At 44.0% G+C, this 17,640-nt stretch overlaps 1 protein-coding gene across 1 annotated transcript in view; it reads left to right on the top strand.

Moving 5' to 3' along the window:
* The window catches only part of CRISPLD2 (cysteine rich secretory protein LCCL domain containing 2), a 33,555-nt gene extending 16,859 nt beyond the window's left edge, over positions 1–16,696 (top strand). The window contains exons 7-15 of the mRNA XM_026092601.2: positions 39–197; positions 954–1,014; positions 1,630–1,696; positions 2,736–2,866; positions 3,021–3,064; positions 3,997–4,069; positions 4,812–4,887; positions 10,865–10,998; positions 13,189–16,696. Of these exons, the coding sequence (XP_025948386.1) occupies positions 39–197; positions 954–1,014; positions 1,630–1,696; positions 2,736–2,866; positions 3,021–3,064; positions 3,997–4,069; positions 4,812–4,887; positions 10,865–10,998; positions 13,189–13,243 (800 nt within the window). The 3' untranslated portion in view covers positions 13,244–16,696. The remainder of the gene's footprint in view (positions 1–38; positions 198–953; positions 1,015–1,629; positions 1,697–2,735; positions 2,867–3,020; positions 3,065–3,996; positions 4,070–4,811; positions 4,888–10,864; positions 10,999–13,188) is intronic.
* Positions 16,697–17,640: the final 944 nt, after the last annotated feature.

The raw sequence follows: 17,640 nt of genomic DNA on the forward strand, positions 1-17,640 counted from the left end.
AACATGCTGCCATTATTTTTAATCCCCCTTCTAATAAGATTATCGTTACGAGGATACTATAATCCCTGAGACAGACGAGACCAATGAAGTGGAGACTTCGCAGCTCGCGGAGCAAAAACCCGTGTGGTTCCCCAACCTGGAGAACAAACCCACCAAACCAGTCAAGCCCAAGAAAACCGCCCCGGCGAGCTACATGAGTAAGACGATGTCTTTGTTTTTCAGCTCCTCTAAGTTTTGAAGCACCTCTGTAGGGTGAGGTGGGGAGGGTCAGTTAAAAAACCAACCAGGAGGATGTCTGCGTGGAGGGGGAAGGTGATCCGTGTGCCAGTTTGCAGTTAGTTATAGCAGAAGCGAGGAGCAAAGCTTTCCAAAGCCGCTCGGCAGTGTTTGCTGCTTCTTCAGCCCAGGTGCTGCCTTCTAGGACATCTCGAGTAAGCGTCAGTGAAGCGAAAGTCCCCAGATCAGGAGTCACTTCAGCAAATGTTGGTTTTGTGTCCCATTTAAAATATGCTAAACTCAACAGTGACCCTCTTCACAACTTTTCTGAGGATTTTAGCTTTTTTCTTTCCCCTTGCTGTTTCTTGCTTGAGAAGATTTCTGAAGTTATTTGTGGAGTTGATAGTGCTTCCACTCTTGTTCCCTGACTGTTGTTAATTAAAAGACTTATGCTGAAACTGGGGGCAGGCGAATAACCACATCCTTTTCCAGTTTCTCTGCTACCGTCTTGAGAGCCTGTAATTAAATGGAGAATGAGAGCTCTGGTCACAGACCTTGGCCTGTAAATCAAAGCCTTCTGCTGTCAAATATTTCTTCCTTGTTAATATTTAAGAAAACACCTGTCTCGCATGCAAAAGGCTAAAGAGGCACGAACCAGATTTTGTCTGGCACACTCTTCCTCGCAGTCTTTCCTCTTGCACCTCACATTTTGTTTGCTCTCTGTTTTTTTTCCCCAGCACAAGTCATTACCTGTGAAACCAAGATGCGGGACAAATGCAGAGGCTCGACGTGCAACAGGTAGCGTTTCGATGATCTCTCTTGTAGCCGTCCAGGAAAAAGCCGTCTAAAAACCGGCAGGTTCTTGCAAACAGGGGATAGCCTATACTGTATTTTCTTTGTGACTATCTAGGTAAATCCCTTCAAGGGATTTACCCAAGGCCTTGAAAAAGCTTTCATTCTCTTTATACAAAGCATTCAGCCAAGTTTAGCAGTGAAGTGATTCAGTTTATTTTATGCAGCCATGATAACCCGCAGATCCAGGTGTCCAAAATCATTTAATAAATTTTGGCAGTCATTTTTTGAACCTTTCTCATGTGTTCCACTCCTGCCCAAGGCAGACCAATAATTCATGGCTTGTCCCCTCCCAGCCAGTCAAGAACTTCTGGTTAAGGTTTCTTCAAGGAACGGGACAGTTTATCACTTGGAGAAAACCCAAATCCATGGAATCTAAATATTGGTCGGGTTTTTAAGGAGGGTGGAGAAACAGTTTTAAAAAGTAGCTATTTTGCAATCTTGTTTTTAAATGGAAGAATTATGTGAAATGAATGGAATGACTATGAAATGAAATAGAGTCAAAGTCTGTTTTTCTTGAATTGTTTTTTCGCCACCCTCAAAGATATATATCTTTACTAGGTATCTGTGCCCAGCTGGCTGCCTGCACAGTAAGGGAAAGATCTTTGGAACATTTTATTATGAGAGTGTAAGTACCTTTTAATAGCTCGTAGATGTAATTTGTGGGGAGTTAGTGGTAATAGCAGAAATGGGAAATGCCAACTATTCTAATGTAATTTGGCTTTTCAAAATCTCCAGTTGTGGTGCTGTAAAATGTGCTAATAAAGATTATCTGCATTTTCCTCATCTTAGTGATTAAAAAAAAAGGTCTGGAAAGGTAAAGTGATTCCAGACTTGATCTTGTCATGGATGTCCTTAATGTGCAGTTAAAATCCATGGAGAGCAAGGGACAGGGATCAAAAATTCTTATACGGATCTTTTTTGTAGTGCAGACAGTTGTCAGGCTGAATAGAAACTCTATACTAAAAACACTGTCAAAAGTTGTAACTAAAGAATATTTGGGATGATCTGATGGATCTTGAATTAGCAAGATAATTTATATATAAAGCATGGTAGCGTTTTCCCATCAGAACTACTTTTGCAGTGAAAAAAAGGTTGACGATGGAAGGGTTTTTTTTTTTTTTTTTTGTTTAAAAGCATGTTTGCTTTCTGCTTGAAATTCCAAGTTTTCAGCACAAAGCCAAACACCACAAGTCCCAGATACTTTTACCAGTGCTCTACTAATGTTTTCCCTGGGATGACCTCGGTCCCCGTTCTCGCTGCGGATGCATGACGGCATCGCCCAGGATACGCCGCTGCCTCGCAGCTTCTGGGACTGCAGATACCTGCCGCCTCCAAGTGATTCCAGCAGAAATATTTTGCATGTCAGTATTTTGTTGAGAACTGGAAATATTTCATACGGGTAGTTAATTTCCAAAACTACTTACTCTTCTAAATTATCTCTGAATGTTCAGTTTTGTTATTTAAAAAAGTTTGTCATTCAACCAAGCAGTGCTCAGAAGAGAAAAAATGATTGAGGTTATGCTGGAAGGGTAATGCTTAACAACAGGAATGTACTTGGTTTATTTTCCACTTGGCATTTTGGTGGTGGTTTTATTCCTTATTGTTTTTTTTCTTGCCCTGTGACCGACATCTATTTGACGTGCAATTTGTTCTGTTCCTCCCAGTCATCGAGCATATGTCGTGCTGCCATTCATTACGGCATCCTCGACGACAAGGGAGGACTGGTGGATATCACGAGGAAGGGGAGGACGCCGGCATTCGTGAAGTCCACCAGAAATGGCGTAGAATCTTTTAGGTACTACCTTACTGGAAAAACCGTTGTACCTCTGTATTTGCTTTAAATACAAGTAGATGTTCCACCTTCTTTGTTACTCGTATATGGACATAGTAATCCAACTAATTATAGTACACTGATCTCTAAGAATCTTTTTTGTTTGCTTGTTTTACAGGAAAAACAAGCCTTCAAATGCGTTCATGGTTTCCAAAGTCACAAGTAAGTTTATAAAGCTGAGGAGAAACCACTGTTGTGAGAGTTTTACGGCATGCGTGAGAACATCATTCCATACAATATTCTTTTCTGTTTTAAGTGGTCGTGTTAAAAGAAACTGATGTCACAACTAAGTACTGCTCTGGCCATCCATCACCCAAAATAGCCATTTCACCATCAACCATCTCATTTTTCCGTGGGGAGCTAGGAGGAGGGCACTGAGCAGGGAGATAACTGGCCATTTTCAGCAGCATCTCTTGGAGGTAAATGATGGTCAGGTCTAAACCTCTGCTACAGCATCACGAGCTGCTGCTGATGGAGTGGTGGAAGGTCAGCCACCCTTGTGTGAAGGCCTCCATCTAGTGTGAACACTGTACAAAATCTGCAAAAAAATAGTATCTAAAAGTACATAATAAAATAGTGCAATAGTATGTTGAAACATATAAACTAATACAATAAAATAATACATATTAATTTAGTTTATAACAGTGAGTCACCATAGTTCTTGCTTTTTAAACAATGCTCGCTTTCTGAATAAATCTGAGTAATTCCTCTTCTATTTAATCTTCATTTTGACTAGGTCCCTTTGAGCCACGTTAGGATAAAACCTGATGTGTGGCTTATTAAGACTCCAAGTCTGGGGTCTGCATAGCTGTAGCAAAAATAGACTAATCTTGTGGGTTAGCTACTTCCCTCTTTTGCAAGCTGTGACCTTTTGAAGACCACGCTGTAGTAACGTAGCCGGATTTCTGCTGGAGAGCTTTAGAGCCTCTCCCCGTGCTGTCCGGAAAGCAGAGAGCAGCTTTCCCCCTGGCTGCAGCTCTGCCCTCGGCTGGACACGCGGCTCGTTGGAGACGCTGCCGACCCAGGCTTGAGTTTACTGCAGCGACTCGAGCCATCAGCCCTAATAACTCGCCTCTCCATTTTTATTTCCGCAGCGCAGACGCTGGATTGCTATGCTACAGTAGCTGAGCTGTGCCAGTTCAAAAAGCCGGCATCTCACTGCCCAAGGTAACGGCATACCACGAGCACGACCCTGTTTGCTTAAATCTGCGCTGCTGGAGGGACAGGCAGGTTAAAGCAGGGCCAGCCGCATGGAGGTATCCAGATCTGGGAGCTAAAGGAAGAGGAGCAGGTTGTGCTGGGTGAGCTGGAGAAGGGTTCAGGAATGGCCTGTCTCATCCTCCAGCCAGGCTTTTCCCTGGAGCAAGTCCCCAGCATGGGCAGGCACACCGACACCACGGTGTAAAATCCATGCCAAGTTTCTCAGCTGATTCAGTAGCATAAAAAAGCCAGGCAACGTGATACGTTGCAGTGAGCCGCTGTGTATGGGTGTGCAGCTTCGTGCTTGGCCTTTATCCTCTTGCACTTGCCATTTTTTTGATCTGCTCTTCCTTTTCATCTTAAAACGCGGGAGAACTTTGTTCTAGAAAGCTGTTTTGTGCAGGTGTAAGTGATGGCGGTGCGGGGGCAACAAACATATGCAACTAATTGCGTGCACAGCATTGTGCAAAAGCAGAGAAATTCCCCTTTGAAAATGTCATAAAAGATCAATCCCTCTTTTACTGGTCGAAAAAAACCTCTATTTGCAGTCCTGCAGTAACTACCAAATGTCATCTGAGGGGAACGAATAATTAGATTCACTGTTGCCACCTGCAGACCAGATGCAGGCACTTGAAATCTTCCAAGAATGCAACTTGTTTTCCTGTTGAGCCTTTATATAGAGAATAAATATGAATAAATTGTTTTCTAGGATCTATTGTCCAGCCCACTGTAAAGACGAGCCATCATACTGGGCACCGGTGTTTGGCACCAACGTCTACGCAGATGTGAGTACGCTCCTTTCCTTGATGAACCCGTGTGGCACGACGTCTAGGTTGCGGTGATGGGGCCCGCAAAGGACGTGGGGGACTGCAAATTAGGAAGGCACGAGTTACACGTGCAGCCAAACTCTCCCCGATTGTTGCAGTTTGGGGCTGGGGCGAATGGGGAAGAAGTATTGCCACCAGTGCTGCGCTGGTGTCCCGAGGAGTAGACTGGGAGAAGTGGGGCAAACGCAGCGTGAGCCCCCGGAGGCCCTGCAGGGTTGCTCCCCAGGTGCTTGTGGCCGCTTGTCACAGAGATAAATCTGCGTGCGATGGCTCTGCCCACGGCATGGTATGCCCTCAACAGGGATGATCCTGCCGTGCCAGCTGGCATGCTGGATGGGGTCCTTTTTGGTCGTGGAGACACGTCCCACCAGTGTAGGCGACGGCAGTGCAACAGCAGCACTTGCGTTAGCCGGCCACGTCCGCTGCGAGCCGTGGTGCACCGCAGAGGTTAGCAACAGGCGCAAGTGCTGCCACACCGGGCCGGGACAACGGGCTTTGGAGCCTTGTGGTTTCTGCCACCAGCTTGCTCTTCTGGTCTTTGGCAGGTCACTCAGCCACCCTCTGCCTCAGGGCCCTTGTCTGTGAAGCCAGGGTTGCTCTTGTCCCCCTTTGTCAGGTGCCTTCAGGTCTGCAGGTGACAACCCAAGGGCTTGTGTTATTACATGTGCTGCCACGCTCCGTAGTGGGCAGAAGCATCCCGTCTTCCCCTCCCCTTCCTCCTCTTTCTGGGAGCTGAGTAGCATTTGGGAACAGCTGGGACACAGCGTAGCGCGGTGGGAAGAAAGCACGCGAGTCGCGTTTATTGGTTTTTTTTTTAACTCTGCTCATGGGGATGAGCAGAGACGATGCTAAAACGAGGCAGTGAGTCATTTTTGAAATGCCTTAACGTCAGGCCTGTAAAACCTTTGTTTCAATGTTTTTCCAATTTGTGCATGCCTCATTTTTTTTTCTTTCCCATTAGAGTTTCTGCCTTTAGAAATGTCACCTCCTGGGTCTGTGCAGTGTGTAGGAACTTGCTCTCTGAAGGCCTTTGGGGAGCAGTCGGCAGGTCGTAGGTCCTGCTGAGCGCATGGAAACCTGCCCCTACATGGTGAGCAGGTCTCGCTGGCAGCTCAGTGTCGTCACGGAGCTTTTCAGACTCCTGAGAAAAATGTGCTGGCAAAAATATATTAAAAAAAGGAGAGAGCCATTGTGAAAGTGATTTTTAAACAGCTTTTATTGTACTCAAGACAGCTTTTTCAAACGTAGGGCCACAGAAACAGGTTACTGTAGGCAAGCTAAGGTGCAAATTTACGGCACCGATGCTACCCCGTGGTACCTGCGCATGCTCTGACCCTGCAGTCAGCAGAAAATAGTTTTCTCTTTCTCTCGCTAAGAAGAAAACTCCCTCAGATTAGCGCGGGGTGAGGCCTGAGATTACGGGGTGTTAGGTGAGTACCACCACCCCAGTCGTGTGTTGCTTCCTGATTTGTACTGACGCAAAAGGATTAGTGTCCCTTAATGAATCGCAAGCTCCGTTTCCTACCGTCCCCCCTGGGTACTGTGTTTCATAAGCCGGAGCACAGAAAGTGATGGGGGGGGGGGGGGGGAAGTATCTGGCCACTTCCTAAAGGGTTTGGTTAACCTTCTTCTGGACTCCTGTGCCAATAGCACGGCGAGAGTCTAGTAAGGAAAGCGCTTATGTTTTTAGGAGAGTTAGGAATCGGTAGCAAAAGAAAAAGAAAAAGGTGAAACCTGCAGGGAAAAAAGGAATTTGAGGAGGCTGTAAAACACATTGCAAGGGGAGACGTATTGATGACGATAAATCCTAAAGCTGGAAAGCTGACAAGAGAAACGCACATGCCGTGCGGTGGGAATTTGGGCAAAGTCCTTTCCCACCGAGAGCGCTGACTGTGCAGAATGCCCTCCAGGAGGGGATGCTGGGAATGAACTGAAGCCAGAGTCTGAGGAATAATTAAAACAGACAATGAACAGGATGAGACAAGTGCTAATCTTCTGGGAGGGCTCTCTGGCTTCACATCTGGAGTGGCACCTTCATGGCCCTGGGGGTACTTGTGCCCCGACTGTGTCTCTTTTAATAAGTTCTCTAAAAGCAGATGAAGCGTTTTGCCCTGTCTCCAATCTGTGCTTCCTTCCAGGGTGCCCTCTGGCCTCTTAGCATCTCCTCCAAAATGTCAATTTGCAAAACGCGCTGGCAACTAAAGGGTAAAAAGTCCAAGCAGTGGTGACAAAAATACTCGGCTGGTTCCTGTAACTGTATCTGATTCACTGAGCTTTCAGCCTGAGATAGTTTCTATATTTGCATGATCCCAGGATGGCATGTGAAAGTCTGCTTTGCTACAAAGAGCAAAGCTATGACATGAAGAACTGGTGTTTTTTATGAAATAATTCTGATTTTTCTTTAGGGAGCATAGGAGCCACTGTCCCAGTTTGTGTTTATCCACTTTAAATGCATTCTGATTGGCTTTTTTTACACATCAGAATAAAACTGGTATTTTAGACTATGCTTCAAAGACTTGGGAAATGTGCATTTATGAGAGATGAGGTCGACACAATTTGGGTAGCTGAGGAGTTAGTGAAGCTTGGGTAGTTGTGCTCACGGGCAGAATAAGACCACAAATGCTCTGCTGAAATATGGTAGCTAGGAATCGTGAAAAGTTCATGGCAAATCATGGGAGCAAAGAGTAGAAGGAGAAACCTAGCTCATGAAATCAGGATTTTTTGCAGCTCTGATAAATCATTCCAGAACAGGAGGAGAAAGCAGGTCTCTAACTGCTATTTTAAATGAGACACATGAAGCCACTTGGTGAATAAAATAGTTTGAAGGGTTTTTTTTCTATAAAGAGGGCATACAGCTCAGAGAGTCCAACTCTCACCACTGGTCCACTTTGTCTTATAGGAGGCCTGAAAGTCCACCAGTTCCTGCTACAGATAGTAACTGGACTTTTTTCAGAGCAATAGGATTATTTTATAGGTATACTTGGTTGTCTAAGGCACAAGAGGTATAGACAGCCTTTGCTTTAGAAGCAGTGCAGGATATTTTTCATGGTGAAATTAGTAAGCCTATGAAACCAGGGCACAGAGAACCCTTGAAATTGGGGGCAAGGGAGTGGTGAACAAAATGCGAGAAAATCTGTTATGGGAAAAGTTTGCATCCAAATTGCAGGCCTATCCACTGAATGGAATTACTTTTCCGTGAGGACAGACTTCTTGCCTGTATGCAGAGTTTACAGATTCAAGTGGTGCATGGGATCGGGGAATTGTGTCCAAAATCCTTTCAGCGCTGAAATTAATGGTGAGGAGCGGCTGACTAGGGAATAGAAAAATTGTTGCCTATATTCTTTGGTGTTGCACTGCAGGGAAGGGATAAGTTGTTTATACTGCCAAATTTTAGACAAAATTGAGTCTGTGTGCTTTTCTCCTGGCACGCGGCTGATGGAGAGGCAGCTGATCTTCCAGGGGTGGGTAGAAGACATAAAATTCAGCCTCAGCTGGGGGTCTGGGTTACCTGCTAAGGGAGAGAAGTACTGAAAGTAGGTCTTTCGGGGTGACTTGTAAAAGCATATATTCAAAGGCACTTTGCTGCTTTATGGCGTCTGTAGGGATCTCTGGTTTGTAGCTGTTGGTAATGTCACAGGTGGGTTTGTGCTGAAGATGATGGGAGCATCCCTGGGATACTCAGAGGTACCTGCTTTTGTGGGTTTGGTTATATCTAGGTGCCAAAGCATGCATGGTTGACTTTTCCAGTGGAAAAATGGAGGAAAAATGGGCAATTTCCATGGAAGCACTCATGTGCCTAGGAAATAAAGCTGAACTTGTGCTCATGGAGACAGGAGCAGTTCTGAGGTGATGCTGGAGCTGTGTGAACACCTGGGGATCTTCATCAAGGCTGTAAAAGAGCTTTTAAGTTTCACAAAACATCATTACATTGGGAAATGTATAAATAACCAAAGTCAGGTGCTGCTTGGCTGCGGGTGTGACATCCCCACAAGGGAAACCCGTGTCCCGTTTGCATTCAGGACCCTCCTGAGCTGAGAGCAGATGTCTCTCTGCTCTCGAGACAGGGTACGTTGTCCACGAGGGCTCTCGTTTGCGAGGCAATCGGTCGAAGGAGGAGAGGCCACTTGCACAACAAGGCAGATTTTTATCGCTGGAGGAAACCAAGTTGGGTTGCTCAGCTCTCCTAAGAAATAAACCTTAATGATTAAACCAGTCGCACTAATGAGGAAATAACAGGCGATTTAATTCGTAGTCATTGATTGTTATAGCCCACTGTAAAACGCACTGTAATCTTGTGGTGCGTGCCTCAGAGTCCACTTCTTCAGCAAATGCTCCCGAGAGCACCCCGGAGACTCGTGCGGTGCTCAGGCTGACGCAAGGGGCTGCGCTAAGAAAAGCTGTTGCGTTGGGGGTGCTGCTGTCGTAGTTTTGATTTTGAGGGGGAAAGCCTTTATTCCTGTAGTATTTCTCATCTTCCAAAGGCTCTGCAAGCAACTCTTTAAAGTACATGGTGGTCTTGCGTGGAAGAAGGCAGTAATCGAATACAGCAATAAAGGGAGGGTGTAGGTGAGCGACTAAAAAGCTTTTTGGTCAAAGCTTTGAGTAAGCAGCAGAACAGCAAGTCCTGGAAAGAAAAGGGTTGCTTTGATAAGAACATCGTTTAGGATGTCTCCCAGTGGAGCGTGCTGCAAATTGATTCAGGATGGTTTAATTTCTCCAGCCAATTTTAGATCTACAGATTTCCCATTGCATACTAGGGCAAATTCACAGCGTATCTTCCAAACACAGCGTTCCCTTGCTCCCTTGACCATATATAGAAGCGAAATACCAAATTGGCAATTAAAAGTGCCAGAGCTGCCAAGAGATAGGCAATCCGCAGTGATAAATATATAGGGTACAAGGCAAACCTGCCATATAAGGCTGAGGGAAAGAAACAGCACACTCTGTATTGTACACGCACGATGGGAATGTTTGCCCTCGGCACTGGCAAGGGCATTGCAGGTTCTGTGGTAGGCTGCTTGTTTTTTTTTTTTTTTTTTTTTTTTTTTTTTAATGCAATCAAGGAGTTCATGGGTTTGGGATTTTCACCTGCTGCAGTTCTCTGTGCTGGGGCTGATTTTTATTTGTTGTTATTCCAGCTAGCTGTATATCAATCCTTTAGAGGGTTGATCGCCAAGTTTATACTATGTCTTTCTCTGTTATTACTCTATTTCCTGGATGCTTTTGGCACTTAGTCATCGTTTGTTAGTGTTTTGTGCTCCTCCAGCTCTTCTGACTGTGCATCGAGCAGATCAGGGTAAGAGGGCAGCGTGCAGTGGGGTTTTTAGTCCTTCCAGAGGGGTTAATTTCCCTGAGGCTCCATGTAGTCTTGCGGGGTACTGCCTTATCTGGCTGTCTGAAAGCTGGACCACTCAGTGGGTGCAGTGCAGCTGTTTTTTCCTAGAAAGAAGGCTGGGAACTCTCCCAAATAATTGGTCATTTCGCTTAATTCAGCAAAAGCGTCTGCTTTGCAAGCAACAGGGTGAATGAGCTTGGAGAGGTGGCTGGTCACTAGCAAAGTGGTGTCACCACCACTCTGGCATGGGCACAAGCTGCAGGAGGCTGCAAAGCTGTCCCTGAGTCAGCTTTGGCCCCGGATAAGGTCCCAGACGCAGCTCCGGGACAGGAGGGAGCAGTGGAAAGGCTGTTTGCCCTCTGCTGAGATGGGTCCTTTTGCAGCAGTTTCGCTTTTGCATTTGGGTGCTGGGGCTTGTGACGTGTCAGCAAGGTCCGGTCTGTGACATCTTTCTTCCCATTCTGTCCATAAGAGGGACAGAACTGCTCCATGCTTCTTTCATATGTCTGTCTTTTTTATTCCTTGATGCTGATGGAAAAGGTAAATCAGGATCCCCAGATACAGATATTTTGTAAGTCAAAATAATTAAATATTTTTCAGAGCTCCAGTATCTGCAAAACAGCAGTGCATGCAGGAGTCATTCCAGATGAAGAAGGTGGTTTTGTGGATGTGATGCCTGTAGAAAAGAAGAAAAGCTATGTTGGCTCCTTAAGGAACGGAGTCCAGTCTGAGAGGTAAGATGTTGTTTTTTGTACTTTCCTCTCTCTCGTATTTTTGATCATGTGTTCAATTATATGTCAAAGTCAGCAGTTATCAGCTAGTCAGGCTGGTGGGCTGGAAATACATGACTTAACAGTGTCACTGTGAATTTTGAGAAGCAAATAAATGGAGCGTATTGTCCTATTCCTACCTTCCACAAGTAAGTGGCTATTTTCAGATCTGCATCGAAAGGTAAGGAATATTGTTAAGCTCTCTTTTTTTTCTGCCAGTTGCTTTGATTTTACAGTATGAGTCCATATTAATACATTTCACTATGTGTATATCACACTAGAATTTCACTCCTTTAATTATTACACTGGTTAGTACTGGACAATGTTTAGGGAATAAATTCTAAAGAAGAAACTTTCTCAGCTTGTTTGTCTGAAGGATAAGCACATGGGTATTTCTGCAGCTTTCACCAGAGTCATGCTTTGAGGCTTATAGGAGGGATCTCCCTTGAATTCTGGGGTGTAGGATGCTTTTGTATTTCTCAATTAATTCCATCTGTATTCTTGTGGAAAGAAGTATAAGTAAATTAATCTCTTAAGAGATTCTGAAGATGAAGTTGACCACCTTGTAACTCTTAATGGTTTCTTTTGGTCTGACTTTGCTGATTTCAATGAATAATTGCAATTCAGCGCTTCCAATCTTCTGCACCTCAGAATGCATGTAAATGTATGATGTAATGATGAACGTAATGAGTGAATCTCAGCTCGTTCACTCCTTCCTGATTATCCCCTTCTGGTTCAGTTTATAGTATATTTTTCAGATGTTCATGGGGTGGCACTGATTCCTCAAAGCTGTCTTTGCAAACAGAAGTCCCCACAAGCATGGTGGGTTTTGGTCACTACTGACATGGCTCTGTCTGCTTTATGCAGTTCCTCATTTATAATTACCATAAGAAATCCAGATGAGTTTGTGATTTTTACTCTAACAGTTAACATCCCAGAATGCTGTAGAGCATTTCAGAAAAGAAAAAAAGACCGTGATGGGCAAACTAGAGGCATTAGACATGGGATTCTTTACTACAGATCTACCAGGATCAGAATTTTTCAGCGGTGTGAACAATATTTAGTGCAGTTTATTTGTTGTAATTTGGTACATTTGCTTTCAGCTTGGGTTTATGTCAGAAAGTCTCCCGTTCATATAATTTTTCTTCTATCTTCCTTTCTTTTATCTTTTACACTAATAGCAAACTTTTTACTTGCATGACAAACACTGGCCCAGCTAAGAATAAACTTTATCACTTGCATTGGCCTCTAACATGAGCTGCAGGGTTGAGTATGAAAATTTGGAAAGTGTTATTTGTGCTCAGTAATAAGGAGCACATTTGTGCTACAAGAATCGCTGGGCTGTGGACTAGCTTTCAAAGATCAAGGTGAAAGCGTTATCCTTTAGGATGTTGGAAATAACCTTGGTAAAGATTAACATCCAAACAGGTACAGGGCAAGGCTGCCTTTAAGGTTTGTTGCGTCTTCTTTCCTGTTAGAATGGAAATTCTGCAGAAGATGCAAAATCTGCCTTTCTCCCAGGGTTTTGCAGCCCAGCAGATCTGAGGAATTAAGGTCTGGAAATGGAAATAATCTCCCACCCCCATACACACAGCCTCCTCCAGCAGCTGTTGGAGGCACCTTTGCAAATTGAAAATGAATGTCCATCTTAATTGTCATTTTAAGTGGGCAGATCTGGCTGTTCTTCCTGCCAGCACCAGGAGATGGTCCAGACGGGCTCTGGGAGCCTGCCAGCCTCTGTGACAGTCCTGCTTTGGAAAACGTGTTCCTCTTTATGCATGAATTTCTTCAGAAGGGAGCACAGAGTCCCTCGGATAAAAGCTATTGCTGTAGAGCGCCTTTTGCTTCCCAGTTCCTTTTGTTGGTGTTAGCACTGCAGAGCCAGGATGAAAGCATAAAACAGACATGAATTTGTGGATTTTTGCCTATTCTCTTTTCTCTCCTTTCTCTTTACCCTGCCGTGCTCTCTATCACTGCACTGAGCTGCCAGGCTTTTACGTGAGCAGCTCCCGAGGGGCCACGTCCACAATAACAGTGTTCTGAGTCCAGGAGCCCCAAGATGTTGTGTTGTCTGTAGGCCTGTCCTGCATTGCCCATCTTTGGTTCATTACATTTCTTTCTTTTTTTTTTTCTCTCCTCATTTTTTTCCTCCAGCTTGAAGAATCCTTCGGATGGAAATGCTTTCCGAATTTTTGCTGTGAAGCAGTAAATTCCCAGGGAAGGTGCGAGTTTCTCTGGGAGAGCACTCCGTTGATCTCGAGAGACAGGAAGGCTCCTCTGATGGCATCAGCTCCGAACGTACCCTCCTTGCCAATCTCTTTCAGGGAATTAAACAAGACAAAAAAAAAAGACAAAAAAAAAAAGACAACAGGTTCTGACTCAGCTGTTCGCATCTCATGGCACCAGTTCAGCGTTGTATCTTTTCGTTTCGTGTTTTCATTTTCCTAGGGGCATTCAGCAATGATAGACTGTTGTAACTTCCAATTTACAAGAGAGGTGTGCTACACAGAACCGAGGTGGCTCGACATACAGCAGACGCAGGGGTCTTTGCCTGGCCCTCGGATGGCATTTTAGAGTTTGAAGCACCTACTTTTGCGTGCCTGACGCCGTGCGCAGGCGAGCAGGCTCAGTAGCGAGCTACTGTCCAGGTGACGGGCCCTTTAAAACAAGAAACTGTTTTAAAAGTTGCGTCTTTTGGGGAGACCGTGGGCTTTGAGAGTGTTTTTGGTCGGTTTTGGTGTTTTGTGTGTAAAAGAGCAGCAGAGTTTTTTCCTAGCAGGGTGACACGCATGAGCAACACTGAATTAGGCTCTTGGAGCGTTGCATCGAGCTAAGTAGCATGACAGGAGTGGACGTTTCTTTCGGCCTGACGTTGAGGTTTACTGGAGGATGGAGTAGGGTAGGAGTTGGTGGCAGAGTCCCTCGCTGCAGAAAACGAGGCCACCGGATAATCCAAACAGCAGGTTTAGTGTTTGCTGGTCAAACATTTGCAGGTACTTTGTAAGTCTGGTAACCTATGAGAAGTCAGTGAATTGAGGCTCCTGTGCTGGCACATCTCATATTATATTACATGCCATTTAAAAAATAAAATTTCAGTTAGATGCAGTGTATTGTTTTATACAGCAGTGCTGGTTGTTTTATCTGTAGTAGTCAAGCAGTGATAAAGTTAATCTTATTTTTGTTAGGAATGGTTGCATCCATATGAAGCATGTTCGCTTTACCTTGGTGAAGTTCTTCGTTGTGTGTGCAGTTCTGAGACTTTAAATATATGAGATGAATTGGGCTTGATGAATTTCTCCCATTTGGTTTGCAACACCTGCAGAACCCGACTTGCAATGCAAATGCTGTATCCGGGAGCACTGGGCGTCCAGGGTGCCGTATTTGCAAAACACATAGGTGTGGTAATGATGTTATTTAATATTTTGTTATTTATGTTTCAACAAGCATCCAAATGAATTTCAAAGACTATTTAAAGAAAATTAAAGCTAGCCAAAAGAACAGCCTAGCATAAGCTGCTCTTGAGAGTAATCCTTGCTTTCTATTTGAAATGGATTTTTAGACTTGAGGTACACATGCGTGTAGTTGTCTTTCGATGCACACACATCCAGTAACTTCATTAGTCATGAGAAGGCAACGTAAACTTTAGTTCTTCAGTTCCTATAAACCCATAGTCCCTCTGCTCGATAACTTGATTATAGTATTGTATAACAAACGGGAAAATATTTCACTTTATTTGGCAGATGTCTCATAGCTGCTCTTATGCTCAGGCTATGTTCAGTTTAAACTAGGGAGGTATAAAGCCATCTCTTCAAGCTGTTTCAAAACAGAAACCAAAAATGTTTATATGATTAAACCCTTCTTTAATTCTATAAACACCATGAAATCAACAAGGAAATTGCATTTATCAGTCAGTTTGTCTCACAGCTGAGGTTTCTTTCTCCGTGAAATTTAAATTTGGAAAGAGATATTTTGTAAAATATGAAGTTGGGACGGCTTTGTATTGTCTCCATAAGTTCTGCATAGCAAACCTTCCTTTGGAATGGATATGGAAGAATGACTCAATGTGTTGTCTTTGTCTATATAGTATCGTCTTTCCAGGTGTACAGTATTTGCTTTAGATAGGAAAGAACTAACTATTTTTTCTTACTAGGTAAACTGATGTTAAAAACAGCTGGAACATATCTTAGAAAAGCTGCTGGTTGGAAGGGTCTGAGATCTTGGCAGTGAGATAAGGCTTCCCTGTTTCTGCCCACTGTGGATAGCAATGCTCTGCATGGTCCAGTGCAAGCCCATTAAATGCTGCAGCATGCACCCATGGCTATCGTGGCCCAAATGGTAGCCAGAGTGTTATGTATCAACCTGGAAGGTGTGGTAGATGCAAGCAGATATCCAATGGAATCATTTCCACTGACTTCAGGGGGATTTGAAAAGCACATAAAACACATCAGAGCTTAAGTAGGATGCCACCTCTAATATGCTGTCCATGACAACCATTGATGTTGTGAAATGATGGAAAGAGATGTGAGAGAGGAGAAAGTTCTTGGAGAAAAGTCTTGGAGGATCAGCGTAGAGCGCACATAAAAATCCAGCCAATTTGGGATTATCTACCTGACAAAAAGGGGGCAAGGGAAGAATTATTATTCCAACAGAAATATCCTAAAATGCCTAACTGAAGTTACAATTGCATATTTTTATCTTCAGCCAACTGGTTTGGATTTTTAGAAACCGATGTTATTTAAGTCTGTATCTGTTTATTTTTATATTTGTTGTACAAAAGAGAAATTGTGACTTTACTACACAAATATTATTCGAGGTCCTGGGTGCTATTAATTTGAACATACCTCCACCAGCATTAGGGGAGATCAGGTCCTCCAAGGCAGTCATGTTATGTCACTTACTTTCGATCGTGTGTGCTAGCTGTTCATGTATAGGTGGGACAGTACCAGTTCTTAGCCACATATTTTATTTCTGTGATACCAAAACTTTATTTAGTCTAACGTATTTCAGTACAGCTTAAGGACACAGCATGTCCTTACCTTCATATCACCAGATATGTTCCTCCTCAGACCCTAGCTCAGCAGATTAGGAAAGCATGTGCCAACTTTAAATGCCCAAGTGTTAGGCTCAGCGGAGTATCTGGTTAACCCTGGCGAGGCTGATGCCGCGTGGTCGTTTGTGTCCGGTCAGCTTCTTTCCAAAACCAAGACTCAGCACAGATGTTGTGTCGTGTCGCTGCACAGCTGGATTTCCAGAAAGCGCGTGGGGCGCCGAAGCCGAAGCGCGTGGCTTTGCTGCGTCCCGGCCGGCGGGCGCAGCCGCGGTCCGGTTAGCCCTCGCAATTCGTCCCTTGTAAGAAGTCAGCGGTGGTGTGGCCAACAGCTAACTGAAGATTCTCCAGTCGTGTACGTGGTCGGTTGTGCAGTCTAAATACGTAGGGCCAGTCCATAGAGTTGCTTTTTTTTTTCTATGAAAAATGATGTATTTTACTACTTTCTATGTACAAAAGTTTCTTGTAAATTTTTGTGTGCCTTTGCATGTTTTTCAAGGGGCAGTGTGTTTATAAACTATAATTTTTTCTAAATACAGAATTGTAAAATATCCTTTTTTCCCCTCTGTTTTCTTTTGATTTCTGAATTATTTGTGAAATAAAACCTTCCCAGAATGAATGCTCCCCCTTGTCTTTAATGCTCAGTCAGAGCCAAGGTTGTATTTAGAAGAGCGAGCCTGAGCTATTTGCAATTACTCATGGGACTGAAGTAGCCCCTGGAGAGCCCGAGAGAGATCAGGATGTGCCGAGCCATTGTGCAGAGCCTGTTCCACAGTCAAATAAATAAAACAGCCCAGTTTCCAGGGAATAAAAGTCAGCCTTTACCCCTATTAGGAATGAGGTGCATCTTTCCCTTACCTCCTGAGATGCAGTGCTAGGGCAAATCAGTGTCTGCCTTTAAGTATGTGACTCGGACTCTGCAATATAAGGGCCTGGGTAGATTAAAGGATAGGAAGAAGTGTTTTATGTTCCAAGTTAAAACTGAAGATGGATTTGCCTCTGCCTGTCTAGGCTGTTATTAAATGCACACTAATTTTTTAAAAGGAAAAAGAGGGAAAACGTATGCAGATTTTTTATTATTATTATTCCCCTTGAATTTTTCTCCAAGCTTATACTTGCCAACAGCACTACAAATCACACCAGGCCATATTTCATAGTAATTCAATACTGTCTTGGTCAAAGGAGTAAGAAGATGAGGAGATTTATAACTCAGACTCCAGACAATGAGGGCCACACGGCTTCTGTCTCTGAATGTGGTCTTAGCCATGGGGGAGAGCTCTGATTACAAAAAAAGACCAGGATATATTTATATTTTCCATTATATACAAAACAAGATCAATATAAAATAGAGATGGTTGTATTAGTCCAGGGCTGGCTGTAGCAGTTATTTGCTTTCCTATTTGCTAGTGCTATGAAATGCCCGAAAATACTGTGGCAAAATTTAGGTCCTGGTTTACCTAGGGAGGAAAACAGCATAGTAGCCAAAGTGTTAAGGCTGATATTTCTGAGCATGATCCTCCTGTCCTCTGCGTTAGCTCCAGGCCCTTGGACACTGGCTC

The sequence above is a fragment of the Dromaius novaehollandiae genome, chromosome 13, assembly GCF_036370855.1.
Source record: "Dromaius novaehollandiae isolate bDroNov1 chromosome 13, bDroNov1.hap1, whole genome shotgun sequence".
In the NCBI taxonomy this organism is placed as follows: Eukaryota; Metazoa; Chordata; class Aves; order Casuariiformes; family Dromaiidae; genus Dromaius; species Dromaius novaehollandiae.